The sequence below is a fragment of the Pezoporus occidentalis genome, unplaced genomic scaffold (assembly GCF_034315485.1).
Source record: "Pezoporus occidentalis ecotype Australia unplaced genomic scaffold, CSIRO_AGI_Poc_V1 ctg168, whole genome shotgun sequence".
Classification (NCBI taxonomy): domain Eukaryota; kingdom Metazoa; phylum Chordata; class Aves; order Psittaciformes; family Psittacidae; genus Pezoporus; species Pezoporus occidentalis.
The window spans coordinates 1053564-1068067 of record NW_026913510.1 but is presented as its reverse complement, the minus strand read 5'-3'; the positions used below and the strand labels follow the sequence as shown (position 1 = coordinate 1068067).

The 14504-nt window shown below is 40.6% G+C and overlaps 1 protein-coding gene and 1 long non-coding RNA gene across 3 annotated transcripts in view; both read right to left on the bottom strand.

Moving 5' to 3' along the window:
- Positions 1-14504, bottom strand: part of LOC134161009 (uncharacterized) — a 379533-nt gene that overhangs the window by 98828 nt on the left and 266201 nt on the right. The gene's annotated exons all lie outside the window — the stretch shown is intronic.
- Positions 1-14504, bottom strand: part of MAEA (macrophage erythroblast attacher, E3 ubiquitin ligase) — a 52363-nt gene that overhangs the window by 27804 nt on the left and 10055 nt on the right. For both annotated transcript variants that reach the window (XM_062613521.1, XM_062613522.1), the window contains exons 2-3: positions 8001-8183; positions 2252-2455 (exon numbers count right to left, since the gene is read on the bottom strand). In XM_062613521.1, the coding sequence (XP_062469505.1) occupies positions 2252-2455; positions 8001-8183 (387 nt within the window). The remainder of the gene's footprint in view (positions 1-2251; positions 2456-8000; positions 8184-14504) is intronic.

The window sequence follows — 14504 nt, the reverse complement described above, 5'->3', positions numbered from 1 at the left end:
CAAACTGTTGTAAAAGCTGTTCACAATGATTATCAACATACAGTAAGGACAACTGAGTACCAAGTTATACCAAGACCGAAGGAAGCCCATCCATCCTTATTTAGCCAAAATGTAAGCTTTAATATTGAGTAAAATGCATAGTGTTAGCAAACTATGTGTTAGCAAAACAAAAAAGAAATATGGCCTCAGTGCATTCAACATGTGCAACACAGTTCTGTGTTGTTCAAGCTACTTTGATGTTATGCAAATAAAAATACTTCAGCTTATTTAACTTCTGCCTTCAAGCCTATTTAAAACTTAAAAACAAAACAACAAAAGTTTCTATTCAGCAAGCAGAATGAAAAGCTTTAAGGCTTTGCAAATGCAACACTCTCTACTGCAAGGTCTTGCAGTGTATCACAACAGACTTCCATGCTCATGTGTAAACCAAAGCTGAGCGTAACAGGCATCACAGAACTTGCTATCAAATGGAAAATACTTCCCTAGTGCTTTTTCAGCAGACCTAGTAGGTAGGGTAGCATGATGATTCAGCAGGAGATTAGCTCCTGCTCCAAACAGAGGGAAACATCTACCAGAAGTGGAAGAGCTGCTGTCCATTCAGCTGCAGTTATCCCAGAGTAATTGTCTTGGTTTTTTGATTTACATGCATGGGCTACCTTCAGTGAGACACAGCAGCCTCTTCAGTGACTTTCTTCAGGACTATTTCCTATCAGCAGTTTGTAACCCACTACTCCCTTCCCTTCAACCTCTACTAGCTGCTTCCTTGGTATTTACTGAAATCTGTGCTGTGTTGAATGGAATCAGAGTAGTAAAGCAGTCAAGAAGTAACAGACACGTGAAATACGCTCCTTGTCCAAGACAGAATGGGTACATATGCTATAGTGTGACATCAGTAACAGAAATATCTTCTCTTGACTAGCCCAGAGAGATGTGTTCAATTATGTCAAAGGCAAATCACAGAAGTTGCAGCTACACTCGCAGCATCTTTATAGAAGAAAGATTTAAACCACAACAGTTTCATGCCTTCTGGAATCAGGAATAACAAAAAAGCTTGAAGATTCAAGGAACAAAAATTTACAATTCAAGACCTTAGAACAAGCTTCCAGTACCCAAAGGGGCCTACAAGAAATCTGGAGAGGGACTTTTGACAAGGGCATGTAGAGACAGGACAAGGGAGAATGGCTTTAAACTGGAAGAGGGGAGATTCAGATTGGATGTTTGGAAAACATTCTCCCCTGTGAGGGTGCTGGTGCTGGCACAGTTTTCCCAGAGAAGCTGTGGCTGCCCCATCCCTGGCAGTGTTCAAGGCCAGGCTGGACAGGGCTTGGAACAACCTGCTCTAATGAAAGTGTCCCTGCCTGTGGCAAGGGGATTGAAACTAGATGAACTTTAAGCTCCCTTCCAACCCAAACCAATCTGCGATTCTATGACTACCAAGGATCAAATAGCAAGTGCTACCTAAAATCAGCAAAACATGATTTATCTAAATAAGCAGCAAATCTTAAAGCATCAGTTTTTGTGTCCTTGTGTCTGACAGGACCACAGTGCAGATTCATTGTTCTGCATAAAGAAGATAAATCAAGGTGCATGAACTCCAAGCACTCCATAAACCATCCCGAGATGGAAGCAAAACCCACCAGATAGCCAGTGATAAGTAAAGTGACAACCACAGAATTGTCAATTGCTAAATAAATCAGCAAGAAGTTTCTATGGATATAGTGGCTACTAAAAAACCTAAACTGAATCAAGATTTATCTTCCAAGGTGTAAGCCAGCTTTCCTCTCGATGCACTAAATAATAGGATGATTTGATAAAACACTTGTTCCTGCAATCAGCATATGCTATTCTGCTCAGTCTGGCCACCTATGCGTATCACCTAAGTGTTACTAGACAGATGGAAAGCTCCACCAACTGCTTAATCAGCAGCCCAAAGGCCTCTAATAAGAAGTTCTGTATGACATTTGAGAGCTACTTGAAGTTTTAATAGGGCAATGTGTTTATCTAAAGCATTCAATTTGTGACTACAAGTTATGCCTTCAATTTCTACTTATTTAATATATTAACATACAATTTATGTCAAGTAAGGAGAACAAAGTTAGGCCTAAAAAGCTTAACTAATAAACATCAGTAATGAGGTCACAATAATATGTAAGTATAGCTGCTACAGGGCTAGCTAAACCAGCTTGTGCTTATTTCCCAACTTCCTCTTTACTGCTGTTTTGTTAGTGAGATAGTGCACATTGCTACCAACCTCAATACCACTTTGTCTCGCTAGTTTTACAGCTGTATTGTAGTAGCCACAGCGTAGAAGATGTTCCACCATCATACGATCCATACGTTTCTTCTTCCACATGTTTGCAGCAGCTGGCTGGTCACTACTGTGCTCCTTCAGATGTTCAATCCTACGTTTGCAAAGTTTTGCACTTTCATCTTCAGCCTGGATTGATTCAACTGCCTAAAGAAAAAGTAACAGGGACAAATAAGAGCTATACATATGCAAGTTGGTTTTAAAGCAAAAGAGAGTAAGAATTGTTTGCAAAGATTCTTTACATACTACACAGTTACTCCCAGTAGCATTGCTTTCATTTAGAAAGACATTTCCTATAGCAGTGCATATATTTCAGTGTGGCTGGTCCAGTTCTGAGACATTCATGCATATTAATAAGTTTTGATTTATTTGACACGGAGTATATACAGTTTTCTTCTTAATGTGCAGTTAGTCTGAAAACAGCAACATATCAACTGCTGTAATAGTCTGCAAAGAGCTTTGTGAAGGTCTGCAGCCATCTGGTCCAAGCAGCTGAAAACCATGAATTTCCACCTCTAACCTATGCATGGCTTCTTCCTCAAGCAGCTGTCCTGCTGAATTAGTTCTGCTGAGGGGTGATGCAGAGTAAACCCACATTACTTCTAATGCACTGGAGCCATTTTAATCAGTCATGCAATAATGAAAATTACATAAACATTTGGCCTCATGGCACTTTTAATTCAAGGATCTTAAGAGTAGTTTTGCAGAAGTTACCAGATTTTACTTCTGTGACTGTGGGAACATGGATCTACTGTTAGAAGCTTTACTTAGGAAAGCAAATTTGTTCAGGGGAAGCAGAACTGACTGTGTTTTAAACCAACTTACTGACATGCTCAGTGCAAAACACACACTTCAAAGTACCTCCACTAAGTAAAAAAAAACCCCAACCCACTCAGGTTCCCTTCAACCTTATAGTTAGTTATACTGCAAATTTTACCAGGCAAGTTTTATGACAGACATACTGTAATTCAAAGCCAGCTGACTCAGTGTACAGCACGTGACAACTGTGGGTCATGCCGGGCTACAGCACACAAGAAAGCTTTGCAGTACTTTTATATGCTGGCAAAGGTAAAAACAAACCAGAAGACAAAGGAAGTTTAGTACCTCTCCCATCTGTGATACATCACTAGTGATGCAATTTCAGGTTAGGCTGCCTTCTGTGTGGTGGCGTTAAACTTGCTGGCTTGTGTTTGAATAACTGCACAGCTGTGGCAAAAGGGAAGTCCATGCAAATTTGCCAACCTGCTTTAGGCAACCCACTCTGCACTCCATGCTGGCACTGGTAATCTTCCCAGTACTCAATTTATTCAACACTATTCAAGCCTACACTATGTGATGTCCTCAACGACATGGAGCTGTTGGAGCAAATCCAAAGGAGGGCCACAAGGATTGTAAGTGGGCTCGAGCACCTCCCATGCAAAAACAGGCTGAGAAAGTTGGGGCTGTTCAGCCTGGAAAACGGAAGCTGTGTGGAGACCTCAGAGCAGCCTTCCAGTATCTGAAGAGGGCTACAGGGATGCTGGAGAGGAGCTCTTCATCAGGGACTGTAGCAATAGGACAAGGGATGAGGGGTTTAAACTTAAACAGGGGAAGTTCAGGTTAGATATAAGGAAGAAGTTCTTTACTGTGAGGGTGTGAGGCACTGAAATGGGTTGCCCAAAGAAGTGGTGAATGCTCCATCCCTGGCAGTGTTCAAGGCCAGGGTGGACAGAGCCTCGGGCGACGTGGTTTAGCGTGAGGTGTCCCTGCCCATGGCAGGGGGGTTGGAACTACAATGACCTTAAAGTCCTTTCCAACCCAAACCATTCTATCATTATGATTTTATCATCCCTGGGTAACAGCCCCAGCTCTGGAAGCACAGGTTGGTTCCATTTGCTTTTACCATGCACACTTATTTACAGACTACTTCTGAAAGGATCATTATTTGAAAAGCAAAGTGAAATAAATGTCAACTTGTGCAAGAAATGCCTACCAAGCATTTGCCACAATTAAGCCTGACTCTGATCTGTCCCTTGATACCAAGTTCAAGTATCTAAACCTTAATCATTACACAAGACAGTACTTTACCAAAATTTATGTAAACAACTATAGCCTGATTTATTTTTATTACTAAAGTCTGAGTTATTTCTATTGCTGAATTTAGCTTTATTTTGTAACATACTGTTTGGAGATCAGTATTTTAAGTTATAAACTGAGTCTTTTCCTATTCAGGAAGCAAACACTCAGGCCAAAACTCACTTTCATTTGTTATGTCTGTAATATCACCAGCTATGAAGGCAACCTCTAGAATTACACAACTAGGAGAACTCAAGGCAGCCAAGCACAAATGTTGAGCCCTTTCATGTTCCAAAGGGTTTTCCCTGTATGGTTTTGTATCTGGACTTACACAGCTATTGCTAGGGTTTTTTTTAATCTTTCTAGTGTATTCAGAAAGGCTACAGAGCCTTTTCAAAACCCTCTGAAGCAAGTCTAGCAGGACTTGCCTGGCTGGGCATTAACAGAACTTGAGGGAACATGCATATTAAACAGGATACAAAAGGGAGAACAAAAATGCCTAGGTTTCCCCAGGATCATTTTCAGAAGCCAAGAAACCTGCTGTGTTGAAAAGCTCTTTTTTAAGAGCAAGTAAGGTGTTAACTAAAGGAACCATCTAATTCTATTATGGCCATCTCAGCAGTTCATCAGATCCTTGTCTACACACGAGGAAACAGAGGCCCCACATGGGTCCAGTGGCCCTAAAGAAAACAATCATTTTGCTCCAGAAAGAGATTACAGAGAAGACAGTTGAAGTTGAGGGTCTGGAGCAGAAACAAGACCTTTTATTTCAGAAGATTTACTGTTAAAATAGGTTTTTTTTTCCTTGCCTTTTGTTTTTTCTGAGCAGCTCTAAGATTCCCCACAGTCTTTCAGGCAGTCAGAAACAAATGAGCAATTACACTAAAATGGAGCCTTGCACCCAAAACATTCAGCAATGCCTTCAGACACACCCCCGCAGTCAGCAAAGATTTAGCAAGTAAATAACTTACTCCTCCACATCATTACTACACACCTACAAGCAAAATCTGACACCTCTTTCAGAAATAGCAGCAATTTCCTTCTGTAAGTAACAGAAGTGAGGAAAACATATCCTTCAAGACCTCTTTAAGTCTCACAAACCCAAGATGAAAACAGCGACTAGATTTATGAAGTCTTTTGCAGATCAGCTTTTCAACACTTCGCTAACCTGTTCAAGCAGAAACCCCCAAATCAACGTACATGACAGCCTTATTTTCATGTTAGAAACCTCCAAGGTATTTTGATGCTTCACTTAATGTAGTCTCAAGATTTATCTCTGCTGGTTATTTAAGTTTTAATGAAATGACACTGCTACTATTTGTTTCAACTATTTATTTTTGGAGAAGCACTGCTCTAAGGCCAGGCAACAGAACTATTTTCATTTTTCTGCAAGATGTGTTTCAACTAAGTGTCTGATTAGTCTCTGGATGAGCAATATTCCCATCCAAAAGAAGCATTCCTCATACTATATAGTTTGTATTTTTAACTCATTCGTCTTAAATGTGGCAAAGGCATAAAGCTACACAAGTGCCTGGAACCTGATGAAATCCACCCACGGGTCATGAAGGAGCTGGCAAATGAAGTTGCTAAGCCACTCTCCATCATATTTGAAAAATCATGGCAGTCAGGTGAAGTTCCCAACAACTGGAAAACAGGAAATACAACCCCCATTTTCAAGAAGAGGAAAATGGATGACACAGGGAACTACAGAGCAGTCAGTCTCACCTTTGTGCCTGGCAAAATCTTGGAGCAGATTCTCCTGGAAGGCATGCTAAGGCACATGAAAATCAACAAGGTGCTTGGTGACAGCCAGCATGGCTTCACTAAGGGGAAATCCTGCCTGACCAATTTGGTGGCCTTCTATGATGGGGCTACAGAACTGATGGACAGGGGTAGAGCAGTTGATGTCATCTACCTGGACTTGTGCAAAGCGTTCGACACTGTTCCACATGACATCCTTGTCTCTAAATTGGAGCAACATCAATTTGATGGATGGACCACTTGGTGGGTAAAGAACTGGCTGGATGGCCACACACAAAGAGTTGTGGTCAATGGCTCAATGTCTGGCTGGAGATCAGTAACGAGTGGTGTCCCTCAGGGATTGGTGCTGGGACCGGTCTTGTTTAACATCTTTGTTGGTGACATGGACAGTGGGATTGAGTGCGCCCTCAGCAAGTTTGCCGATGACACCAAGCTGTGTGGTTCAGTTGATACCCTGGAGGGAAGGAATGCCATCCAGAGGGACCTCAACACACTTGTGAGGTGGGCTGATGCCAACCTCATGAAGTTTAACCAAGGTCCTACACCTGGGTCGGAGCAATCCCAGGCACAGCTGCAGGTTGGGCAGAGAAGAGATTCAGAGCAGCCCTGCAGAGAAGGACTTGGGGGTGTTGGTTGATGAGAAAATGAACATGAGCCGGCTGCAGTGTGCGCTTGCAGCCCAGAAAGCCAACCGTATCCTGGGCTGCATCAAAAGAAGCGTGACCAGCAGGTCAAAGAAGATGATCCTGCCCCAATACTCTGCTCTCGTGAGACCTCACTTGGAATATTGTGTGCAGTTCTGGTGTGCTCAACATAAAAAGGACATGAAACTGTTGGAACAAGTCCAGAGGAGGGCCACAAGGATGATCAGGAGACTGGAGCACCTTCCCTATGAAAATAGGCTGAGAAAGATGGGGCTGTTCAGCCTGGAGAAGGGAAGGCTGCGTGGAGACCTCATAGCAGCCTTCCAGTATCTCAAGCGGGGCTACAGGGATGCTGGGGATGGAGATTGACTATTCATTAGGGAATGTAGTGATAGGAAAAGAGGTAACGGGTTCAAACTTAAACAGGGGAAGTTTAGATTGGATATAAGGATGAAGTTCTTTACTGTAAGGGTGGTGAGGCGCTGGAATGGGTTGCCCAGGGAAGCTGTGAATGCTCCATCCCTGGCGGTGTTCAAGGCCAGGTTGGACAGAGCCTTGTGTATGGTGTCCCTGCCCATGGCAGGGGGGTTGGAACTGGATGATCTTAAGGTCCTTTCCAATCCTAACTATTCTATGATTCTAAGTTCTGGCTGTATTTCATAAAAGTATTCAAGCTTAACAGCTAGAAGCAAGTTATCTTGCTAAACATGAAAATGCTTTTAGTAATATTCGCAAGGAACCTTTCAACTTGCAAGTTTAGTGTTCAAGTAACAATCCAGGACAACTATTACCTTCCTCTGCAAAGAAGCCTCTATTACCCTCCTGCTCCCCATGGGGGTTTAAACATTTTTCAGACTTACTTTCTATCCGTCTTGCTTAACTGATCCATTAATGCAACTGTACAAACCTTTCCATTAGAGAAGCAGGAATTGATACAAATCAATTCTTCTTGCTGCTACTTCTGTGGGTAAAGAAATTCCTTTTCAGGTCTGTAAATACATATGAATTCTACTTCTCTTCTACTTCGTCACAGAACACCAAGTCATGTTTCATAAGTGCAGTGAAGCAAGATACAGTAAGTTCTAACGTTTTGCTGTGCATTCTAATGCCTTTGTTCACAGTGCCAGTAATACCTATGTCTTGAAAAGAAAATCCAAGCAAACAGCATTGCAGAAAATTACTTGGGTTAATTTTGTAAAGACACAGCAATCACAAGGTAGAACACAGCTTACCTTTCGTTTCAGAACACTGAGTTTTTCAACTACTCCATCCAGGAGACTAACGACTGAATCCACAGCAGGACAACTGCTCAGCGTCTTCTCCAGCTCTGCCACCACCATTGTAACGTGGCTGGTCTCTCGGTCAATGTTTTTCTGTGCAGCTCGAAATCGTTTGTTCAGTGTTTCATATGGCACCTAAAGAAACATCAAGTCATTATAACTTCTGTATTAAAATATGTGAGGTCTTCTACAAGTTTAGAGACTGCTGATTTCATCTGATGCACTCAGGACACCTCCGAGGTTGCAGGATACCAGAGGTCATTAATCAAACTTGAGTTCTCTTGTCAAAGCCCTTATTTAAGCCCTCTCAGAAAGCAGACAGCACTTCAAAGATAATGAAAAACCAAACACTGACAGGAAATAAAAGATGGTAGATCCTTCTCTGTTACAGATTTTACCTATCCTGCTTTGACTGCAGCAAGCACTGATGGAAATGGTTCAGGAAGAACCGAAAGCCACAACAAATGCCTATCTAACAAAGAAAAGCAACAAGTTCACTACAACTAGGAGATCACACTTTAAAACATGGCTTTTTAAGTTTACATTTATTTACATTTAAGTTTACATTTATTTCTGTAAGAGAAAGTTAACTGAGTAAGCACAGATAATATACATCAGCTACTGAAATATTTATACATAGTACACCATAGTTATTCAGGAAATCTAATAGGTCTCCTACCTACTTCTGCCCATGAAGGACTACTTATTAATATTAATTCCAGTAGGACTATAACAAGTGCCAAAACAAACTCCATGGAAGCTTTCTTAGTGGGAAAAAAAAAAAACCTGTATAATTAAGTTAGTTAAATTCTTCCAAGGCTCCATTCCTCAGTGTGGAGACTAACCAGTCTTGAAGGTCTCCTGTCCCACTTGTTCCACGCCTTTATGGAACAACCACATCCAAACCGCTACTGATGGGAGTTAGGGACACACGTACAGGAGCAGTCTACAGCCTGGTTGAACTTTTAAGGTAACTGACTGATTTGGGGAAAGCTGACAGTAAACACTGAGCTACTCCCATCATTTTGCCTCCACTGCAGTAACAGCATGAGTAATCCAGACAGGAAGTTCTATTACTTCACAGAAACAGGAATTTTAGAACTAAAACCATTCCGGTGTTATACACTTAATTCACCTATATCTTTTATCTTGAAAAAGTCCACCAGAGGTTCTTTCATACAGTTATGATAGTTTTGATTGCTTTTCCATTAATCAGAGGTATCATTTAGCTAGCAATCACATTACACATATTAAAGGTAAACCAGGAAATGCAAATCAGTGCTCTGTTTAGTACCACATATATGTTTGATTATAGATCTTTCAAGTATAGCACTTCTAATCAATTACATCAGGTTTGCCTCCATTTTCTTTCTTCTAATCACTGGCATACAAGTAAGTATCCCCAGGGTCCACTCTACTTTTAGACTCTATTAGGAGAGAGGTTACTACTAGAGATGCACTTTGAAACAGTTATGCTCAAAGTAAGGAAGATGTGCCAAAGATTCATAGGATCAAGGACTTGCTTTCCAAGACTGTATAACCCACAATAGATTGTTCTTATTTGTAGCAGAAGTACAACACAAGCATTCTTCTGATAAGATATAAAAGGGCTCCTCTTCCTCTCAGAAACACTGAAATGATCTTTTTAATGTTTTTTGGCATCACAAACTAAGACCTAGTCAAATGACAGAACAAGCCCCTACCACAGGAAGTATCACACTAGACCAATTATTTTCCTCATATATCCTTCCCTAAAATCCCAGCCCAAGTCCTGCAACTCAAACCACATAAACCATCACAATACATGAGTCTTCAATACCTAGTTAATTGTCTATATAATAATTTTCTATTCTAACTTCAGCTATTCTTTGCCTTCATTTCCTCATAATGATAGGTTTTAAAGCCCCATAGATAGAATGGGCATTGAGGCAAAGAGGGGGCATTATTTTGAACATGCTTTGAACATGGAAGCCTATTTCCAACTCCAAGACTTGATGCCAGACAGCATCAAGACAACTTCTTCCCTTTTTCTCCACTGCATTTTTCTTAGTATTCATCAGAAAATAAGTTTCCCTCAGCTACTCACATCTACTGAATTTAACTTCTACAGGTACTTTGCAAATCAGCTTTCCATGCCACGCTGAAAAGCTACATCAGTCAGGACCTCCACAGCTATTACTGATTTGAGGTATCTGCTTGACTGCAAAAAGTAGTTTTGTTCAATTTTGAGCAGTCAGTTGAACTGAACTGAGCACAGATCCAGTCAGTTTGAAAAAAAAAAAATTATCTAGGTTTAATCTCCTTTTCCTTGTAGTTTCTTATCTGAACACAAGAGCAGTAACAGTTCCCGTTTCCCATGCTCTGTCTCTTTAGTTTCTGGCAGAGGCTATGATCATATGGCATTTAGAACAATTGCACTTTCAATTTCGACTGCCATCATTATATAGCATTTCTAATGTGTTTAGGTGCAATAGGTTTGAATCTTGTTTTATCTTTATTTTTTTCCCTACTCCCAAAAAACATCTGAATATCCTGTGTGGAAGGGACTAGTAGTTGGTTTACTATATACTTTGAAAGCAAATACAAATAAATATATTACAACTGAAACTGACAGTAAGTTTTTCATAATCTACGTGGGAACTTGTTTCTTACTACAGAGCTATACTATAAGTTATATCCAGGTACAGCTTTCACACTTACCTTACAGGACTAGATCCTACAAGTGCCAAAATTTAGAACATTCCTTACTGAGAAAGCATCTTATCTCAACTCTGCATCTTGAGCAGCTGGCTCTTTTGTTACTAATACAGCTCCTATGCTCCAAGAAACCCCATTTCCCAGCATTAGTTTGATTTACTGCAGAACTCCTCAGGCACTGTACCACTGATTTTTTTTTTTACCCTAACAATGAAAGTAAATGGAAGGAGAACAGAACAATGCTCTAGAAGATGTATTCCTAAAAATTCTTAATTATGGTTCACTTTAATTTTCAGGTACCACAGTACAAAATAGCAAACACCAAACATTTTGGACTAACAGACAGCTGCCACAAGTCTATTAGACACTTTCCACTTTATGTCACTGCCAGTGACATCTCTGTAACCAAACCTGGATTACATGCTTACTCTTCAGGGGCAAGAGTGACCTGCAGAATTCAGCCTAGGGAAGCATTACCTTAAGCTGCTAAGTAGCGACAAAAATTGAAATAAAGCAGCAAGGATCAACCAGAATGTATTGTGTAGAAGCACAATACCAACTTGTTCCATCCACTCGAGCTTGAAAACCACACCTCAGTAGGCTCATACCATAAGCACACAAGAAAATATAAAGGAGAGATGTAAAATATGTGGGCCGCATGTTTAAATTCAGTGTCACTAAATAGATTCTGCTGCTTTTGTTCATCAGCTGCCGAAACAGGATTCAACTTAACCATGTACTAAAGCAGGTCAACCTTAAACCTAAGGAAAAGGAATTTGACTTAAGTTAGAACAGCACATTAAGAGGTGAGCAGAGCTAAGAACGTCAGAAGATGCTTTTTTAGCTCACACTTAGGACTTCAACTGTGATGCTACCTGGCCTTCAGCCCAAACACACTGTTCTTCTAGCCCATGAACAGGAATAAGCTATGAAGGCAACACTGATTAGGTCTAAAACCATGGAGTAGCTAAAACTGCTTAAGCTGTCCAACTGCAGGTAATATTTCTTTCAGTAAGTCACATCAAAATCAACTTGAAATACCCTTATATATAGTGAATTTAATAATGATATTAAATATATTCCCTTCAACATAAATTTTTCAGTAAGCCATTAATTTACTGATACCAATTTCTTAATCTTTCTGAGTACATATTAAAACTAGAAACAGCAAGTATTCAATGCTTGCATATATTCTATCCTGATGGTCTGCAAACTGTATATGCTTCCTGAGTGTTTCTTGAAGATCTACAAAAAAGTTACAGAAATAAAACTAAGTCAATCTTCTACACAGAATCCTACAATGCATACCTACCTTGGTTTTCACATTCAATACCAACATTTTAATGAGATTCTTAAGTTTCCTCTTCTTCTTAAGGATTTTAAAGTGTATCTATGTGTACATTTATGTACATCCATAAATCAAATATATAAAAACAGAAAATCTACTGTAAAAAAGCATGCCTGAGAACACACTTTTAACAACATAGAAAGGGAGAGCAGAATGCAAGTCATTTCCCCCTGCATAGAAGCTCATTAATTATAGTGATCAGAACTTAAAAAAAAAACCCTACTTCAATGGTATTTATGTTGGAGGGAGCCAGACAGCCAGACTGGACTTCTTATGCTGGTTTTAGTGCCTTGAATTCCACTAAGCAGCTTAATGGCATCTTAAGAATGCGGCAAAGTTTCAGCCTCAACACATACTTGCAGCTTCCATGACAGACACCGTCACTCACTCAGCACCTGGGGTTTCTGAGAACTAAGTGAAGACATACAAAGCTAAAGGGTGCTGTGCTTGGGAGAAAATATGAGATAACAGGAGAAATATGAATAGTGGCAAGGTATTCTTCACAAAGGTGCTATAGTCCATCAGCCATAATGGAGGGAAAGCATTCCAAGTCACAGCTAGAAATCCAGCACTTGTTAACATCATGGCCAACATACACATCCACTTTATTCAACTGGAGTTTAGACTCAATTGTAATTACAAGGGCTTCATAGACAGATGAGCAGCATAAGGAAGAGGAAAAGCATCTACAGAATTGAGTTTGTGACCTAGCAACAAAGGACAACAGAAAGTCTCATGTCTAAATGCTGCCTCTGTCTTTAATAGTGAAGTCTTCTACTAAGCCTTCCTGATTACACATGAGCTATTGAGTCTGGAAAGAGATGCACTATTTGCACGAAAACTTTAAAGCAAGCTGAAGACATACAGGTACATGGGACCAGAAAGAATAATGGTTGGTGGTTTAAAAGCTACCCAGTGGCCAATTACAAGCACTGCCTGATTCCTGAGGAATGTTATCAGCTTTAACATACACATCCTCTCCAGCCATCTGCACTATGGAACAGAATATGCAATCAGTAAGCTCACAGAGGACAACACATTGGTGGAATGCTTGATAATTCTGGGTGACAGAGCTGCCATTCAGAAACATTCCAAGAACTTTATGAAACGCAATCAAGGCAAAAACCAGATCCCTGTACTTGGCGCAAAAGTACCCATCCATTAGCACAGACTGTGGAATAAATGGCTAGGACTACTTCTGCAGAAAAAGATGAAGAGGTTCTGATGGACAATAGATTAGACACAAATCAGCAACAGACTCTTGTGGCAATGAAAGTTAATCACATACCAGGCTGCATTAGTGGGCTTAGAGGCAGTGGATTGAGAGGAGCGATTGTTCTCTATGCTCAGCACTCACACTCATCTGGAATACTGAATCTGGTTTTCAGGTCACTTCCCCTGCCCACCAAAGAGATGTTGACAAACTGGAAAGAGTCCAGAAGGCTATTACCACAATGGTTGAGGAGACCAAATCCAAACGAGAGGCTGAAGGGGGGCAGGCTTACAGAAAGGAAGACTACATGGAGCTGGGAGTGGCACAATCTGATAGAAGTCTTCCACTACTTAGAGGTGAAGGTTATAGGTAAGAGCCAGCCAAACTTTTCTCAGAGCAAAAAATAAGGAGACAGAGTTGGCAACTGACAGCAAAGAAAATTCCAGCTGGACATTAGGAAAATATATTTTAAACCAGGAAGGTTGGTAAACACTAGAACAGCAGCCCAGAAAGGTGGTGGAATCTTTACCCTTGGAAACTTTCAGAACTATGCAGAGCTCTGAGCAACTCAGATTAGCTTTGAAATTAGCCCAGCTCAAGCAGAAAGCTAGACTATAGTGTCTGCAGAAGTCCTTCCTTACATTAATTTTAGGATTTCATCTAGAAAGAGACTGGATCAGAGATCCCCACTGCTAATTTTGACACCAAATTCATCTCCATACGAAAATACTAGCCACCATAGCAAGACAAGAAGTCCCTCTTCTGTCACTATCCTTTATCTGAAAACACCCAGAAAGATGACAAGACCTGAAGAAAGGCAAAACCAACGTTACTAATCCCAAACAGTCTCTTTAGACTTCTTGAGCTAGAGATAGGAATTCTATATATCACAGGTGTTTCTCATCCATGAACTCTACTGGTTGCTGTTGACCTGTAGAGTTTCAGCACTGCAGTATCCTGTGGTGAGACATTTCACAGCCTCACACATTATGCGAGAAAACTCTCCTTGGTTTTGACTTGTCAACTGCTGGCCTAATTTGAAACCCTTTATGTTCTTGTCTTTGGAAGCAAAAGAGGGAATATTCATTTTCTTCTGTGCCTCTCATGTCTCTTGAGCCTGAAGAGGCTCTTTCTAAACCATTCTTCAAAGACAACCATTCCAGATCTCTTATGATACTTGCCCTTCTGTAGACATTTT